General features: G+C 37.9%; 2 protein-coding genes across 3 annotated transcripts; both read left to right on the top strand.

The window, feature by feature from the left end:
* On the top strand, positions 1 to 682 carry LOC127899998 (uncharacterized). Its single transcript, XM_052434248.1, has 2 exons — positions 1 to 107; positions 209 to 682. The coding sequence occupies exons 1-2, from the start codon at positions 63 to 65 to the stop codon at positions 665 to 667; spliced, it is 504 nt and encodes a 167-aa protein (XP_052290208.1). The 5' UTR covers positions 1 to 62; the 3' UTR covers positions 668 to 682.
* Positions 683 to 2,590: 1,908 nt separating this feature from the next.
* Positions 2,591 to 8,839, top strand: LOC127899997 (uncharacterized). Of its 2 annotated transcripts, none has more exons than XM_052434247.1 (5): positions 2,591 to 2,739; positions 6,511 to 6,589; positions 6,749 to 7,109; positions 7,691 to 7,903; positions 8,269 to 8,839. In XM_052434247.1, exons 3-5 carry the CDS (start codon positions 6,825 to 6,827, stop codon positions 8,596 to 8,598), a joined length of 828 nt encoding a protein of 275 aa, XP_052290207.1. In that variant the 5' UTR covers positions 2,591 to 2,739; positions 6,511 to 6,589; positions 6,749 to 6,824; the 3' UTR covers positions 8,599 to 8,839. The 2 variants fall into 2 exon arrangements, with proteins under 2 accessions (XP_052290207.1, XP_052290206.1); XM_052434246.1 differs by lacking the exon at positions 2,591 to 2,739 and adding an exon at positions 5,198 to 5,362.
* The last annotated feature ends 9,898 nt before the right edge of the window (positions 8,840 to 18,737 follow it).

The following is an 18,737-nucleotide window of genomic DNA, read 5'->3' as shown; positions in this document are numbered from 1 at the left end:
TTTACTTTTTATTATTGTAGTTTCTTATTGGAAAGACACTGTTGATTTGTTGAGTCAAAAAGATGCTTGCCGGAGTGAAGTTCATGCCTCGCGATCAAGTTGATAAAGTAAAGTTTGTTACTTTTTAATGCTATATCTAGCTTGTGAAATTTTTTATTTTGCTTATAATTTTAATTATGTATCTGCTAACTCGATTATTTGTTTTTAGGCAGAAGATGAAAAGTTGGATGCAAAGGGAAGGAAATCAAGTAGTAGGAAGGAAAAGCTTAGGAGAAAGAAGAAGGGTTCAAGTTATGGTGGTAGTTCGGATGATGATCTTGAGAGAATAAAGAAACGGTCGAGAAGAAGCAAGAACTGGTACTCGTTGGATGAACATTCAGTAAGTGAAAGTGAAATTGATAGTGAGGACAGTTATGACCGAGATGAAAGGAAATATAGGAGTGGAAAAAAGAAGAGTAAGAGAAGTACTGATAAAGGTTCAAGAACTGGTAGGAAACATTATTCTTTTGAGAATTATTCTTCATCTGGTTCAGACTATGAGGACCAGAAAGGAAGCAAGGGGAATAAAAAGAAAAGGAATAAGGAGAGACGGGATAAAGATGACATTGTGGATGGCTTGTCTGGTATGCATTTTGCAGTGATTTTGTTTTTAAGTTTTTTTTTTTAAATTGTATTCAATCTTATCATGTTCATTTGATCCAAATTTTGTACGTTGCTATATATGACAATAGAGGATCAAAATCTTTTAAGGAGAATGAAATTGTGAGAAAGGAAATGGGTTAGAGTATATGCTGAGGCCTGCAGAGAGGACAACAAGAAACAGACGAACCTCCTTATGAGGAGGTATGCTGTCAATTTGTTCTTACTTCCTTCTAGTTGCAATCTATTGATCATCTTTCATCTAGCCTTTCTTTATCCTCGTCTACTTTTTATTCTGAATTGTTGTTGCATCTGGCTACAATTGGTTTTTTGGAGTAGCTTTTGTACTGGACCCGTTTTAGATATCTTTACATGTGCATGTCTGATTCCTATGGAAAACATATTTGCTAGATGCCTTTATGTCTACATGATTGTCATGTGACTGCATATAACTTTATATTTATTTCTTCCAATTTGTTAACATGAGTGTTCTGTTTGTTGTCATTTAGTCTACATGATTGTTTGTTGACTCCACATTGTTTGCTATGTCTGCCAAATGCCAAAGGTGAATATGAGGGAGTTGAATCCTTATCTGAAGGATAATGGAAGTGGCTATCCAGAAGATGAAAATGGGAATGAAGGTAGCGGAGAGCAACTTTTGTCTTCCTCACTTGTTGGCGATGGTGGTGCAAGCTGGAGACTTAAAGCTTTGAAGCGTGCCTAAGAGTAGGCAGCTCAAGAAGGACGACGATTTGATGAGGTATACTACTATGCCTTTCAAATTCGATCAAGCATTACCAATATGAATTTTGCTCTTTATTCATTTAAATGGTTCAGGTTGTGGAAGAGCGTTGGGGTTCTCTTGGTCAACTAGCTATATTTGCCACATCTCACAGGGATGCACAATCGCGTGCTCATTTACATGCCATAAAAAATAGAAAAAGCGGACTAACTGAAGATTGTCAAGCAGATGCCGAAGATCAAAAGGAAAAAGATACTCAGAACGTAACTGCAACAATTGATTTTCTCTCTCTCTCAATGATTTTGTGGTTTTGTAATTTGGATTGAAATACTTAAAGATATATTCTGATTGAGAAACTGAAATTTTCCCAACACATTGGATTTTTGTGATTGTGATCCTTAGACCTCCAATATAGATTACCTAAGGGATGTGTCTCTTCGGCATCCTGATATGAGAGCCCCTAAAGCTCGTGATTCATTGTCTTGGGCAAAGCGAAAAGGTCAACATATGTCTGCTAGAGATGCTAACATTGTCTCTGATGCATTCTCTGGCTTAAATAAGTTTGAAAATGATGGAATCATGCGTGAATTCAGTCGTCAGCAGTAGGGGTGGGCATTTTACCCGACCCGACCCGATCCGACCCGACCCGATAAATTTCGGGTTCGGGTCGGATCGGGTCGGGATCGAAACCCGATCGGTTTGAAATTTACAAACCCGATCGGGTTGTGATCGGTTCGGGTCAAACCCGACCCGATCCGAATACCCGATCGGGTTCTTAAAAAAAAAAAAAACGTACTGACCCGAATTGATCTGATTTCAACCGACCCGAACTGACCCGAACTGACCCGAACTGACCCGAATTGACCCGAATTGACCCGAACTGACCCGAATTGACCCGAATTGACCCAAACTGACTCGAATTGACCCGAATTGACTCGAACTAACCCAAATTGACCCGAACTCAATTCTACCCATTTTAAATTCAACCCGATCCAACCCGAACATAACCCGAATTAATGACCCGACCCAAACCGACCCGAATATAGTTCGGGTCGGGTCATTAATTCGGGTTATGTTCGGATTGTTCTTTGTCTAACCCGAACAACCCGAAACCCGATCGGGTTGACCCGAACCCGATTTTGCCCACCCCTAGTCAGCAGGGTAAAGATCCTGGTGGTCCCGTTGATTCCCATCTTAATGATGAGGGCAATGTTGAGTCAGAAGTGGTGTTATATGAAATAAAAGTACCTAGCGAAAGTACTGTTATGATTGAAGAGGGACTGGGTGCCAACAACCTAGCTGCTAAGGCAAAGCAACTGCGTTTGAAAGGAAAGCATGAAGAAGCTGAAAAACTTTTGGTATGACAATATTTTTTTTAACTTCTCTCCTGTCTTATTTGCATTTGGGGTGATAGGTGTTAAACCCATCTGAAGGTTATCCAATTTGACAGAAAAGAATTAAAAGTGTCAAGTGAATTTGTCATAAAAAAAATTTACTATTTTTCTAGTGCTATCTTTTGCGGAACTTTAAGATAGCAGGATAAAGCTTTTTTTGAAGCTCCTGGTCAGGTCTTTTCATTTGCATTCATCTGGAGATTGGTCTATCCACCACCCTAACCCTTTTCACGAATAGGCTAAAAAGTCTTTACAGCCGCTTGGCTGTTTTGCCAATCTTTGTTGTTCCATCCACTGCCAACTTTGCCAAGTGCGACCAACAAAGTGTTGGCTCCACTGGCAATGGAGTCCCCTTAAGTGGCTTGGCTAGGTTTGCTCCTCAGTTCGAGTCGTAGGGAAGTCGCCTTTGTTGAGAGAACATGTGCCTCCTGGTTCGAGCGGGGACTTCTAGTCTGGGTTGTGGTACGGGCTTAAAGGTGCCTCCCACAGTTGAGGCCCTTCCCAGAATACCTCGTGGTTAAAACCAAAAAAAAAAAAAAAAACTTTGCCAAGTGCTTCTTGTTTCTTTGAAGGAGAATATCGTAGGGACTTTTGCAATACTCTAGTTATTAAGGAGTTTATTTTATTTTATTTTTATTTTTTATGTTGATTTGTATAATCTCCATGATGTTCTACCTCAGTCTTTCTTATGCTTAAACTGAATTTTCTTTAACTTCTAATTGAAAAATCATGAAAATTATGATTTAATGTTTCTTACCATTGATATTCTTAGAGATAATTGGATTATTACCTTCTTCCAATTTTGTGAGCTAGTGCTCACAGAATTCCAGTGTTCGTAGTAGGGAGATATATTAGAATTGATGTTGTGAACTCGGTTATTAGGTTTGGGACAGATATATGCATGCATAATCTTTTATTTTCAAAGAAGATCTTTGCACTTTGTACTTGGACAGCCAGCTATTAATATTGTGAGCTTCTTCTTCGTGTTTAATTGTTTTTTTTTTTAATTAGCGAGAAGTTGAGAAAATGAAGGCAAAGTAGGGTGCAGCTGATAATTCTACTAAACATCAAGATGTTGGAAGCTCGGGCAGGTAATTTTGAATACTGTGATTGGAGATTCTATTCTTTCGGTACTTCAATGAAAATCTCAGTATTGGATTTCACAAATACCTTTCCAAATGGGTCAGTCTCAAACTGGTGGATTCCTAAACCGGCTTGGTAAGCCCAATTTGATCCATCCTTTTAAAGCCCACCGACCATTGTCCCCACTCCCCAGCCCATCTTGCCAAAACCCTTGCGAAAATGTAAATAAATAAATAACTTTGCAGAAAACAATTGAAAGAAAAAGAAAACAATTCAAAGAAAAAAGAGCAAGTAAACCCCAGCTTTGGTTAAACCAGTTAACAAGTTCAAAGCTTTTAGGGCGTCCTATAAGCTAGTAAACTACTCATGCAGCGAGCCACCGCAACCAGGTTGTTCTGCTCTGTGCTCTCCAACATTTGTCACCGACACCCCCCCCCCCCCCCCCCCCCCTTTTTTTCTATTTATTTTTTTCCCACCTCACTTATTTTTCAATTTTTTTATTTTTTCAAATTCTGTATTAATAAGTTTAATATATATATATATATATATAAAGTTGGGACTTGAGGAGGTGATGTGGCATTACCATTTTTTATCTTTGTATATTCTCTATTATCTAATAAATAGAGAATTTTTTTTTTAGATTTAGCTTTTCATCTTCTTATAATTAATTTGATTGTTATTACACAATAACAATTATGTAAAAGTTTTAATAATGCATATTCTTTGTAATGAATATCCAAGGAGGAGTGTTATGAATTTATTAAAATAAATGTAGATGTTCATAACATATATCTTTAGTCTCCTCACTATCTCCCATTAGCAACTTTTAACTTCCCTATAACTCTCACTATCTCACAAGGAATTGTGATCCATAATTTTTCATTAATTTCATGGAGTGATTATGTAACTATAAAAGGAGAGCTCATCTTTTTGTTTTAGACACACACAATTGGAATGAATAAAATCACTCTATAATATATTCTCTCATTTTATTTTTTTATCTTGCGTTACTTCTTTATTTGTATTGCTAGTTAATAGCTTTTTTTGTTTTTTATAAGGCTGCCTCATCTTAAAAAAAATCAATTCATATTTTTTTATCAATTTCATCAAGTGTAAAATAAGAAAAAATAATAATACTAAATTTTTTTTTTAAAACCGCGTAAAGCGCAGTTCTATTTTCTAATATATATATAAAGGAAAAGGCCAGAGGCTACCCTCTTGTTCCCACCCTATTTAGCAATCCTCATCACGATAATAAAAAATGAGAAAAGCAAAATAGGAAAAAAAATTAAAAATTGCACAATTGAAATTGAATTAAAAAAATAAAACCAAAATAAATAAATAAATGGAAACAACAAATTTTCTTTTTGGCCTCTCTCTATTTCTTTGCTGCTCTCCGTGGACCCCTCTTTCTTTCTATCTCTCTCTTCTCTCTAAAATCTCGAAGAGCTGTCCTATCTTAACTCAATTTGGGAACAGAACAGCCTCTGGTCTTCAGTTTCAGGTTCGATGATTCCCTTAATTTTAATCTATACCTATTCCTTCCTTATTTTGTTTTAGGGTTAGATGTTAATTGGGGTTTTGGGGATTTATTTCTACGATCTTTTGTTTTTCGCCGATGATCGCTTTGGTCTTTATGGGTTTTCCTTTTATGCAATTGGGTTTATTTTTCTTTGTTTGAGTTTTTGTTTGTGCTACGTGTTTCTTTATCTTTTTAATCTGAACGATTGTTGTTGAGCTGGGTGTTTGATTTTATAATCTCATGATGTTAAAATAATTTTCTGATTGATTATGGGAAGATGGGGTTTTGGTATTTGGATTACAAAGGCTGAATTAAATTTGATTGTTAGAAAACATATTGGGTATGGAAGTTCAAGATAATGGTATTTTAAAAAATTTTTGTGTGTTTTGTCATAATTTGGTTTTGGAGGAATTGAATATACAATAATAACAGCATTCGGGTAAAACTGCCATATTATAATTAATTCATTGGAGGCTTTTATAGTGCTGTCTTTTGCGGAACTTTAAGATAGTAGGATAATGTTTCTTTTGAAGCTCCTGGTTAGGTCTTTTCATTAGCATTCATCTGGAGATTGGTCTATCCACCACCCTAACCCTTTTCATGAATAGGCTAAAAAGTCTTTACGGCTGCTTGGCTGTTTTGCTAATCTTGGTTTTCCATCCACTGCCAACTTTGCTAAGTGCTTCTTGTTTCTTTGAAGGAGAACATCGTAGGGACTTTTGCAATACTCTAGTTATTAAGGAGTTTATTTTATTTTATTTTTATTTTCTATGTTGATCTGTATAAATCTCTATGATGTTCTACCTCAGTCTTTCTTAAACTGAATTTTTTTTAACTTCTGATTGAAAAATCATGAAAATTATGATTTAATGTTTCTTACCATTGATATTCTTAGAGATAATTGGATTATTTCTTGCTTCCAATTTTGTCCAGTGTTCGTAGTAGGGAGATATATTAGAATTGATGTTGTGCACTCGGTTATTAGGTTTGGGACAGATATATGCATGCATAATCTTTTATTTTCGAAGAAGATCTTTGTACTTTGTACTTGGACAGCCAGCTATTGAGATTGTGAGCTTCTTCTTCGTGTTTAATTGTATATTTTTTATTTTTGTTTTTGTTTTTATTAGCAAGAAGTTGAGAAAATGAAGGCAAAGCAGGGTGCGCTGATAATTCTACTAAACATCAAGATGTTGGAAGCTTGGGCAGGTAATTTTGAATACTGTGATTGTAGATTCTATTCTTTTTTCTTATTTCCCTTTAAGTGTGTGAAGTTATTGAAACAGTACTGTGCTTGGTAATCATGTGCCATATTAATATTTCGGAGGAGTTTTTGTACTAATGGATATTTCATTTTTTAATTTGTAGGCATGTTATTTATGATTTGTCTGTTCGAAAAAGGAAGGATGATGATGATGCTGATCGGAATCTAGCCCAAAAGATAATGCATAATAAACAATACAGTATATCTGGTCGGGTCGATGATGAATATGATTTTGAAGAAGGTCCAAGTCAAAAGTCCCGGAAGAAGAGAGGAGCAAATGATAATAAGGGTGCTGAAAGAGCTATTGCGAGATGTATCATGACTCAACAAGAGCGCTGCCTGTTTTGCTTTGAGAATCCAAACCGGCCAAGACACCTTGTTGTGGCAATAGCAAATTTTACTTATTTGGTGTTGCCACAGTGGGAGTCTGTCGTGCCTGGTCATTGCTGCATATTGCCAGTGCAGGTAATGTTGTTTCTTTACTATAATCTATTACTTTTTTTTTACAGATAATGGGTTTTGTTTTCAGTTGAATGGTTTCCATGGTTGAACTTAAAACACATCATTTGGGGAATTTCAATATTTTGTTGGAATGGAGTCATTCTATTTATGATTCATGGCACCTGGAAGCAAATATTTATACTTAATGATGGCTGTGGGACACAGTGAATGTATGGGCATTGTGGAAAGTTTGATTAATCCCAAAGCGATTATAATTGTGAAATTTCCGTCACTTTTTTGAATAATTTAAGTTCTTACATACTGCTATCCACAATGGAAATTGTTTAATCTGAATGGGTGGTCCAGTGGTAAGGGTGAATGTAGGGTAAGATGTAAACTCATGTCTGGGTTTGACTCACACATGATGCAAAACTGTCGAACGCCAATATTATATCTTGCTGGAGGTTGCATATACTTGAGGGTTTATGTCTGTCAACCGAAAAGAAAAGGAATCCCTTTGTTCTCATACAGTTGACCTTTTATTATCATAAGGTTGACTTGATTTTAAGTTGTTCTATTCTGATTAAGAGTTTCTGCTTTTGCAGCATGAGTTGGCGACTAGAACCGTTGACAGTCATGTGTGGGATGAAATTCGTAACTTCAAGAAATGCCTTATCATGATGTTTGCCAAGCAAGAGAAGGAATTAGTGTTTCTCGAAACAGTGATGGGTTTGGGACAACAGCGTCGCCATTGTTTGATTGAGTGCAATCCGTTGCCCCAAAAAATTGCGAAACAGGCCCTTGTCTATTTCAAGAAGGTTAGATTCCGTCATTCATTCTGTCTCTCTATTGTTCTTCTGGTTCTCCTTGTCTATATTATGCTTCACTTTATTGTTAACTGTGGTTAATTTGACTGGCCTAAGTAAAGATGTTTTTGCTGCCCTTAACCTTGTGTAGGATTCCCATTTATTGCCAAATTAGTTGCACATTTATGTAAAACAAAATTGGAGGTTGGCATGGCATGTACATAGCTTGCATAATAAAGTAATGTCCCATAAAGTTCATGTTTTTGAACTGATCCTCCCATCCACATGAACACCTCTTTTTGTTTGCATGTACATGCATGTGCAATTCTTTTTGTCTCAATACATACAGTACAAGTATCTGAAATGAGCTGTTTCAGGCAATTGATGAAGCTGAAGATGAATGGAGCCAGCACAATGCAAAGAAGTTAATTGATACAAGTGTGAAGGGCTTGCGTGGTTCAATTCCAAAGGACTTTCCTTACTTCCACATTGAGTTTGGTCTAAATAAGGGTTTCGTCCATGTAATTGATGACGAAACACAGTTTAAAAGCAGCTTCGGACTAAACGTCATAAGAGGCATGCTTCGCCTTCCTGAGGAAGACATGTACCGTCGTAGGAGGCATGAATCTGTGGAGACACAAAAGCAAGCGGTTGCAACTTTTGCGCAGGACTGGGAACCGTTTGACTGGACAAAACAACTTGAATAGAAAACTGTGCAGTGGGTCTAAAGCAATTGAGGACTTCAGTTTTAACTTAAATTGATGAACTTGGCCAATGGTCTTTTATAGCCCGTTGGTAACACACATGCATAGGCTGGAGTTTCAGCAATATGTTATATTTGTAGTGTTGTACATAGTTTTTAATCCTAGTGATATGTCATCAAATTTTTGTCCTGGGTATGGTTAATTTTATTTTCTCATCATTAATATTGATAATTTTATATCTCTACACACTTGTTAGATGCAACTTCACTTGGGGTACATAATTATGTACTTCAACTATCTAAATTCAGAATTACTTAGTCCCTTATTACGGTTACTCAAAAAGGGCTTGTCACTTGCTAGTTTTAAAAGACACAGAACCCTTGTCCTGCAAGTAAGCCTTTGCAGCCGTTGTCTTAAGGATTCCCTAAACAATATCCTATTTGGATCTGTAATCCTTAAAAATACTTATATATAAAACAGATCATAATTCCACTGCAGTAACTGACTTTTCTGAGTCTGTTTTGGATTAGGAATCCTCAAAAACATCGCTAAATATAATAAGCGGATCAACGCTTTGATAATTCAACTGCCGGCGCTGTTGGACTTGCGGGATCCATCAGATGGAGAGGGCCTCATCGTCATTAGTTCTGTATTTTCACTTTTCTCCTCTGTTTTTGCTGTTTTGAAATTTGCCTTTCAGTGATGATGAATTGAGGGGAAAAAAGAAAAAAACATGGGTTATTTTTTTTTTAAATTTCTTTGGTGGTATTTCCAAATTCCTTGTTTGTTTGTTCTCTTAAGTTACAGTTTTTTCCTTTAGATAAATAAACAAACATGTTCAATTCAAAACAGTTTTTTTTTTTTTTTTTGAAGATGATTTGTTGATTTATTTATTTATTTCTAAGATGCTCAACTCAACATAATCGAAATATATCAAATCAATTGCTAATTAATTGTTCAGGGAATCCGGTGACGATAATATTATTATGGAAAGCCTCAGCTGCATAGACCGGATATCGGATTTGCCGGAACCAATACCATATCACATTTTGTCGTTCTTGCCATTCAAACAAATGAGTTGATTCAATTTGCCTGAAATAAAGTGTTAAGTTATCGTCGTTGACAAAATTTTTTTTCTGAGGGTTGGTGCAATCGATCTGGTGCTTCAGAGTCTACTTACTGGGTGTCCTTTGATCGAGTATCTAAGTCTGCATGCATGCCCAGGGCTTAAAAATCTAGAGTTATCTGGTCTTACCAAACTCAATAAATTCAAGGTTTATGGTGCTGAGAAACTTCAACGGCTTTGAATCAAAGCACAGAATGTCCAAAAAGTTACAATTCGAGGGCCACTCTCATTTCAATGCGAGTTCAACTCAGCCTCATGTGAGTTTCTCAAACACTTGATATTTTCCCATGCTCCTATAGACGATGAGTGTCTTTGCAACCAAATTTCTAAATTTCCGCTTCTTGAGAGCTTACTTATAACACTGACTGTTATGACTTGAAGAGCATCAACATCTCTAGCCGCAGTATTAAGATGTTGAAGATTTGTGAATGTATGGGGTTGGTTGAAGTCAAGATTGAAGCTCCCAATGTCTTCTCTCAAGGTACTGCATATTTCTTCATTTGTTTGAATTCAATACTTGATCCATGCAATGGGGATGCAATCCAGTGCTGGTACTTTTAGTCTGCTTTATTAATCATTCGGTTTACTATGTTCTCGTAAAAGGATGTCGTACTCTTATGTTTTTAAAAACTGAATCTTTGTACACCAGATTTAGATTGTTGTCTTTGTACACCAGGTGTATTAGCCGTACAACATAAGCCTTGTATCTTTATCTAAGCCTGCACATACGTGAAATTCTTGGCTGGGATTTTTGAAGTTTTAATGCCTGTCATCAGACGGAAAATATGCATGTACTGGGGGAACCATTCGACTGGACAAAACAACTTGAATAGGAAACAGAGCTGTACTCTAAAGCAATTCAGGTTTTCAGCTTCAACTGCCTTGCCATTTTGATCAGTGGTTGATTATGTGTAGATGATAAGAGGAGAAAGAACCGAAAAATAAAAAATAAAAAAAAAATGTTCATTTTGAGTTGAAGTGTGACCGGAGTTGATTCAATTTCACCTTTTTGAAGTATTCTTTCATTGTAAACAGATTCAATCACATATTTATTTAACAGATGCTTGAACAATCAGATTACTTGTTAAACGTATGCCTACACTTTTTGAGTAAAAAGATTTTGTAATTTTTTTAACCACACGACACGGGCTTTATTATCTTTCATTGTTTATTAGTCCATATATATTAGTCTTGGTAGTAATATCATATCTAATGGTTTATATATTAGGGTTTATGAAAAAATAAGACATAATTACCTTTCTGTTAAAATATTAAGATTATAATATAACTTTAAAAATGTGTAGTTACTTATTTAATAAGTTATTTTTAAGAAGTGACATTATACTTACTTTTAATAAATAGTTACTGTCAAAATGAAGAAAATTACAAAATAAATAGTTTTTACAAAATTTTCTAAATAATATTTTTGTCAAAAATTACTCATTAAATAGCTTATTAAGTTTCAACCTCAATCCCAAACAAGGCTAAGAATTCATATAAAAAAAGAGAATATTCAAAATTCAATTCATTCGTGCTATTCAACATATTCCTTTCAATAAGCAATGATGATTAATTTAGGTCGCAACACAACAAAGATACCAACAAATCTTTAAATCAAATTCATAAAAAGAATGTAGACACATGATGAAGTCATGATAGCATCTACAATTCCTAATGAAAAGTGGGTTGGTAAAATTGAACTTATTTCAAGATAGAATAATATAAGACTTCCCAAGTAATATCCCAATATTCTCATCTTAAGTATTGATGTAGCATTCATTATTGGATGATCAATTTCATAACTTGTCAAATTAAAATAATAACTAAAAGAAAAAATCAAATTCATAATAACCAAAACAACTTAAGATGACAATAACTAGATTAAAGAATTTTAGCAATTCAACACAAAGGAGCATCTTACCCAACCCAAAAATACAAAACACCATTAGAAAAGGTTCTAGAACCTCTCTTACATTACCTTTTTTGCTCATGCAAAAGATCAAAATTAAAATCAAATATATGGTCAAGGTTCAAAGTTCAAACCCTTAGGGATACTTTTCAAACTCAATCTTGGGGATACTTATCTAGGATATTTATATCCACAAGTTTCTTGAATACTAAGATTGTGGAATCCGCAATAGTCCTAACTTAAAACGCAATGACTTGTGGGTTTACATATACATACAAACACACACACGTACTCAACTCTTAAAATAGATAATGCCTATTTTGCAAGAATAGCCAAAATCACATCTTTTTGAATAAGAACTAAAGTTATAAATATATGGTCAGGGTTTAAAGTTCAAACCCCATCTTAGGGATACTTTTCAAACTCAATCTTGGGGATACTTATCTAGGATATTTATACCCACAAGTTTCCTGAATACTAAGGTTGTGGAATCCGCAATAGTCCTAACTTAAAACGCAATGACTTGTAGGTTTACATATACATACAAACAAACACACACACACACACACACGTAATCAACTCTTAAAATAGATAATGCATGTTTTGCAAGAATAGCCAAAATAACATCTTTTTGAAAAAGAACTAAAGCTAAAAAGACTAAAACCAATTAGACAAGAAATCTCAAACTAGCCATGAACACAATTTGAATCCAAAAATACTAACAACCGACTAGATCTTACTTAACTACTTGGCAACAACAACGAATGGGTCCATCCAATTCAATTGGTAACAAGTAAAACCATTTGTGTGGAAACAAGAAGTCTTAAGGTTCAAACACCGCTCACATTTGGGGGGGGAGGGGGGAAACAACCCTCACAGTGCCCCTGGGGCATTTGGCCCCTCAACCTACAAGCACTATTTTTGGGCGGGCCTCTGCACGCACCCTCCCCCGGGTGTCACGAGGCGCCTCTCAAAGCCTTGCCCCATTCCGAGTCCGACGGAGGCCACAAACACCCCCCCCGCCCACCGCCAAGGCTATAGCAAACCTCTCACGGCGCCCATCGGACATTTGGCCCCCCGACCTGCGGGCACTATTTTTGGGTGGGACTCTGTATGCTCCACCCCCCGGGCTCCCCGAGGCCCCTCGCAAAGCCATGCCCCGCTGCCCCCCACGAAGGCTATAGCCCACTCGTCCTTGCGCCCCTGGGGCCTGTGGTCCCCTGGACCTGCGGGAACTATTTTTGGGTGGACCTCTACACGCACTCTCCCCTGGGCGCTCCGACGCGCCTCGCAAAGCCTTGCTCCATTCCGAGTCTGGCGGAGGCCACACCCCCCCGCCTACCGCTAAGCTCTAGCACACCCGTCACACGCCCCTGGGGCATTTGGCCTCTGGACTTGCGGGCACTATTTTTGGGAGGGCCTCTGCACGCACCCTCACCCGGGCGCCCCGAGGCACCTCGCGAAGTCTTGCCCCATTCCGAGTTCGGCGGAGGCTACACCCCCCCCCCCCCAAACCACCACCAAGGTTATAGCACACTCGTCCCGGCGCCCCTGGAGCACTTGGCCCCACAACCTGCGGGCCCCATTCCGAGCTCGCGGAGGCTGCACCCCGCTGCCCCCCACCAAGGCTATAGTCCACCCATCCAAGCACTCCTAGGGCCTTTGGCCCCCTGACCAGCGGTCACTATTTTTGGGCGGGCCTCTGTACGCACCCTCCCCCAAGTGCCCCGAGGCGCCTCGCAAAGCCTTGCCCCATTTCGAGTCCGGCGGAGGCCACACCCCCCTGCCCACCACCAAGGCTATAACACACCCCTCATGGCGCCCTTAGGGCTTTTGGCCCCCCAACCTGCGAGCATTATTTTTAGGCGGGACTCTGCCTACTTCACCCCTCGAGCTCCCCGAGGCCCCTCGCAAAGTGATGCATAGCAAGAAGTTGAAGAAATCCTAATTAGATTTAAATGTATAATATTTAGGAATATTTTAATTAATTTGTATTCTAGTTTAATTTGATTTCCTAATTTAGGCATAAGTCTTATTAAAATAAATTTTCTAATCATATTATGATAAGTCTTAGTTAGTATAAATAAATGTCTTTTGTATCTTTTGGAGCAAATGTTCGATTTCAATAATATTTTCAATTTTCAAATCTCTTTGTAAGTATTTGAGTTCAGTTAATTCTCGGTATTCTGCGGAATCAACGAGTCTTAACCCCTAAATTCACGGCATTCTTTTGAATCAACATGAGTTTAGTTGTTCTTTTATTCCGGCATTCTCTAGAATCAATGGAATATTTTAAACTTTAAACTTCTGCTGCATCAGCTTGGTATCAGAGCTAAAAGCCTGGTTCTAAATTATCCTTCATATCTAAAAAAAAAAAAAAACTGAACAGAAACGATAGTTGCGTCAACCACCGTCGTGGGCTGCCAGTGTTGATTTTCCGTCGCCTTTGGGACAATCAGCCACACCATCCGAGTCAGAGGACGCCGGCCATCAAGGACTAGCCTTGCACGGTGCCATTCTACCCTTGAAATTGCCGAAATTTGCCAAAACCTGTGAGACGCTGCTGACCGTCACCAATTTCAGCCGCGCGTCGGAAGCACCACTATCATCGATCCACTCCTCGCCATCAGTTCAACCTTTCTCACCCCTTCCCGCCACCGATCGACGAACCAATCGTCGGAATCTAAGCCAACACCAAATCGCCAGCTTTATCTCCAATTTCCAGCCAAAAAATCACTTTTTTCGGACAAACCACCACCACTACCACCATACTCACCAACCCAAAATCTTTCAGATCCGTCCCTCCTTGTCCAATTATTTCCAACCACAATCGCCGGAAACCCCACCTTTTACTTATTTATACTTTTGGCCCAATACTTTCTTCTATTTCAGTATTACCCTTGAATTTTCTAATCTTAGCCAAAAAACTCAAACAACACCAAAAAAAATATAAGGAAAAAAAGAGAGAAATAGAAAAGAAAAAAAATTTGATTCATGAAACGACAACATCGCCGTGAAGATTTTGTCTTGAAAGAAGTATTAAATAGGATGTTGAGGATTTCATGTTTGATTTCTCAAGATTTAGAGAAACTTCGAGATAGAAAATCTTTACACATAAAGCAGACCTATGGATTCGATGAAGTTGTTCATGATGATGTTTGTTATGAGGATAATGAGGAAAATGGTAACTTTGTTTTTCTCGACAATATTATTCCTTTCGAGGAGAATATTAATTGGCCACTCGTGTCTACAAAAAATCCTCAACACAAAGATATTGATTTGGATCAATTGCAGAAATTTGATGAGTATCTTGATATTGTGGGACGAGAAGAAGTAATTGTTCATCCATCTTTTGATCTTGTGGAGGAAAGAGAGATAGTTGTTGATACAATCTCTTATTGTTCTCTTGATTTGCCAAAAGAAGACAAAAAGAGTTGTGATATTTTTCAACAGTTAGTAGATTATGAGAAGAAATCATTTGTCCTCAACTGTGTCGAAGTTCGACACGAACAATATGAGAAGACATTATTAGAGAAGTTGTTGATAGAAGAATTTATTTTACGCCATTAGAGTGATTGGATGGACGTTATTACAAAGGTTGGAAAATTTAAAGTTCGTTGTCTATATCAAAGCTCTGTTTTAAAAATTAATCCTTATGCACATGAAGATGTTTTTGAAGACTATAACATACAAAATTCGAGGATGAATTTTCTCCAGCCTGGCGGGAATGATGCAGAGTAAGAAATTGAAGAAATCATAATTAGATTTAAATGTATAATATTTAGGAATATTTAATTAATTTGTATTCTAGTTTAATTTGGTTTCCTAATTTAGGCATAAGTCTTATTAAAATAAATTTTCTAATCATATTAGGATAAGTCTTAGTTAGTATAAATAAGTGTCTTTTGTATCTTTTGGAGCATATGTTCGATTTCAATAATATTTTCAATTTTCAAATCTCTTTGTAAGTATTTGAGTTCAGTTAATTTTCGGTATTCTGCAGAATCAACGAGTCTTAACTCATAAATTCACGGCATTCTTTTGAATCAACGTGAGTTTAGTTGTTCTTTTATTCCAGCATTCTCTAGAATCAACGGAATATTTTGAACTTTAAACTTCCGCTGCATCACAAAGCCTTGCCCAATTCCGAGCCCCGCGGAGGCCATGCCATACTGCCCCCCATCAAGGCTATAGCCCACCCATCCCGACGCCCTTGGGGCCTATAGCCTCCCGGACTTGTGTGCACTATTTTTTAGCGGACCTCTACACGCACCCTCCCTCGGGCGCCCCGAGGCGCCTCATAAAGCCTTGCCCCATTCCGAGTCAGGCAGAGGCCACACCTCCCCGCCCACCGCTAAGGCTATAGCACACCCGTCACGCGCCCCTAGGGCATTTGGCCCCTTGACATGTGGGCACTATTTTTGGGGCGGGCCTCTGCACGCACCCTCCCCCGGGTGGCCCGAGGTGCCTCGCAAAGCCTTGCCCCATTTCGAGTCTGGAGGAAGCTACCCCCCCCCCCCCCACCCACCGCCAAGGCTATAGCACACCCGTCTCGGCGCTCTTGGGGCATTTAGCCCCCGACATGCGGGCACTATTTTTGGGCGGGCCTCAGCACGCACCCTCCCTTGGGCGCCCCGAGGTGCCGCGCAAAGCCTTTCCACATTCTGAGCCCTGCAGAGGCCACAACCCGCCTCCCCACCAAGGCTATAGCCCACCCGTCCCGGCGCCCCTGGGGCCTCTGGCACCCTGACTTGCGGGCACTATTTTTGGGCGGACCTCTGCACGCACCCTCCCCCGGGCGCCCCGAGGCACCTTGCAAAGCGTTGCCCCATTCCCAGTCTGGCGGTGGCCACTGTTGAGTGTTAGAAAATGCATATTTATAAAGGAGAAAACCGTCATTTTACATTTTAAGTCTTACTAACAACCCTTACTTTTATATATTTAACCTTCTTGTGATTTAATTACATGTGTTTTATTTTAATTAAGTATTTTATGTATTTTAGGGGCATTATAGTCATTTCACAATAAAGGAGAGATCAGACGGCAAAACGGACATCACTTTTGAACTCAGGACGGTCGAAAACCTTAGGAGGAGCATAAAAGGAAAAATGGCACTATTCACATGTACGGTACTATTCACGTGTATGGTACTGTATACGTTACTGTTCACGACACTGTTCACATAGACGGATGATGACGTGGCATTGACCGATGATGTGACATTGACTGATGAGGTGTCACGATCCTGTTGGACTAAAATTCTTATGTACTGTTGATGGTGACGTGGCAGCATATCAGTGGACGAAAAATCTCGCGTACGGTGCATGCATCACACAGGATTATTTTCAACCAAACCGCGTTACTGTTCATCCGGGTCAAACCGCGTTACTGTTCAAAGTCGGGTCAAACCGTGTTACTGTTCATCCGCGTGGTCAAACCGTGGACTGTTGACTGATGACGTGGCGCAATCCTGAGCGTCCAAACTGTTTTTAATCCGATGGCCATGATTTACTCCATGTATCTATAAAAAGGGGGCCTCCCCCCCTAATTTGATATCTCTGAATCCATTTTTGGGATCCATTTTCTGTAATTCCCTCTCCATCTTGTATTTTCTTCGTATTTTAATAAATTCCCATTTTGCCCCTAGTTCAACTATGAGTGGCTAATTTTCTTTCAAGCTTGGGTTGAAGGTGAAGTCTCAACATGTGTCATGGGCTTAATTTGGTAAATTTATTTTCTCTTCCCCTCTAATTTTTGTGGATGTTTTGACTTCTCGTCGACAAATAATAATAGTCTTGTCTAGATACCGCCTTGGTTACACCGGCTCTCTAGTATAAGGTTATTATTATTTGGCACGATAAGCCCTTAGCACCATATTGATTAGAGCGTGGTTCATGAGGTGTGGATTCCCCCCTCATGATTTAATTGGCATTAATACGGATTATTTAGCCCATGATGCATGTTGATACGGATCCAGATACCCAAGTACGTCATTTCAATAGATCTTCGCTTCAATTTATTCTCGTCATTTCAATTCCAATTTCAGAATTTATTATCGCCATTTTAATTTAAGTTTTAGCATATTCCAAATCATTTCCACCAAAAAAATCCAACCACTCATTTACAAAATTAATTCTATATACAATTAAAATCCACCTCCTCGTGGGATCGACACTCGTCACCATTAGTCTATACTACAATAGATTCGTGCGCTTGCGAGTACATTAAAATTTGCACAACAAGTTTTTGGCGCCGTTGCCGGGGAGGTAAGTAATTTTAATTCATAGAATTAATTTTTGTGAACAATTTCTTTTAATTATTTTCTAGTAATTTTTTTTATTAAAAAAAAAAAGAAAAAAAAATTGAATCTGCATTTAAAGGTTAGTATTTTTTTTTCTTTTTCTCTTCTGTAAAATTCTGTAATTTAATTTTCAATTTATTTTTCTTTGTAATTTTTTTTTGTTTATCTTATTAATTTATTTTTAGTTAATTTATTTCACATATTTGTTTTTGTGTATTTTTATAGTAAGGTTGTAATAGCGCAATAAGGTTAGTATCGTAATTTCTCCCTCTTCTTTATTTTTATTTGTTTTGTTCCCATCTTTATTTTCTTTTTATTTGTTTTGCATGCATGGTCGTAGGTCATTATTACCTAATCTTGAACCTATAGACCTTGAATTAGAAAAAACACTTCGCACAGAAAAGCACATTAAAAATAAATTTGAAATGGATTTGCAACCACAAGAGAGGCCATTTAAGGACTACTTCAGTCCTTTAGCTAATTTGAGCACATCATGCATAAGATACCCTAATGTAGCTGCTAGGAGCTTTGAACTAAAACCTAGTGTGCTAAATTGTCTCCCCATATTTTATGGCCTAGAAAATGAGGATCCATATAATCATCTGAACGATTTTCATGCCATTTGTCAAACTTTTAAATATGAAAATTTTTCAGACGATGATGTTAAACTTAGACTATTCCCATTTTCTTTAAAGGATAGGGCTCGTTCATGGCTTAATACATTGCCTGCTAATAGCATTGCATCATGGGAACAAATGGTTACAAAATTTTTGAATAAATATTTCCCAGTACATAAAACCAATGCT

This window comes from Citrus sinensis, chromosome 9 (genome assembly GCF_022201045.2).
Source record: "Citrus sinensis cultivar Valencia sweet orange chromosome 9, DVS_A1.0, whole genome shotgun sequence".
Lineage (NCBI taxonomy): Eukaryota > Viridiplantae > Streptophyta > Magnoliopsida > Sapindales > Rutaceae > Citrus > Citrus sinensis.
Note: the sequence above shows the minus strand (reverse complement) of the source record. Positions and strands in the feature narration are given on the sequence as shown.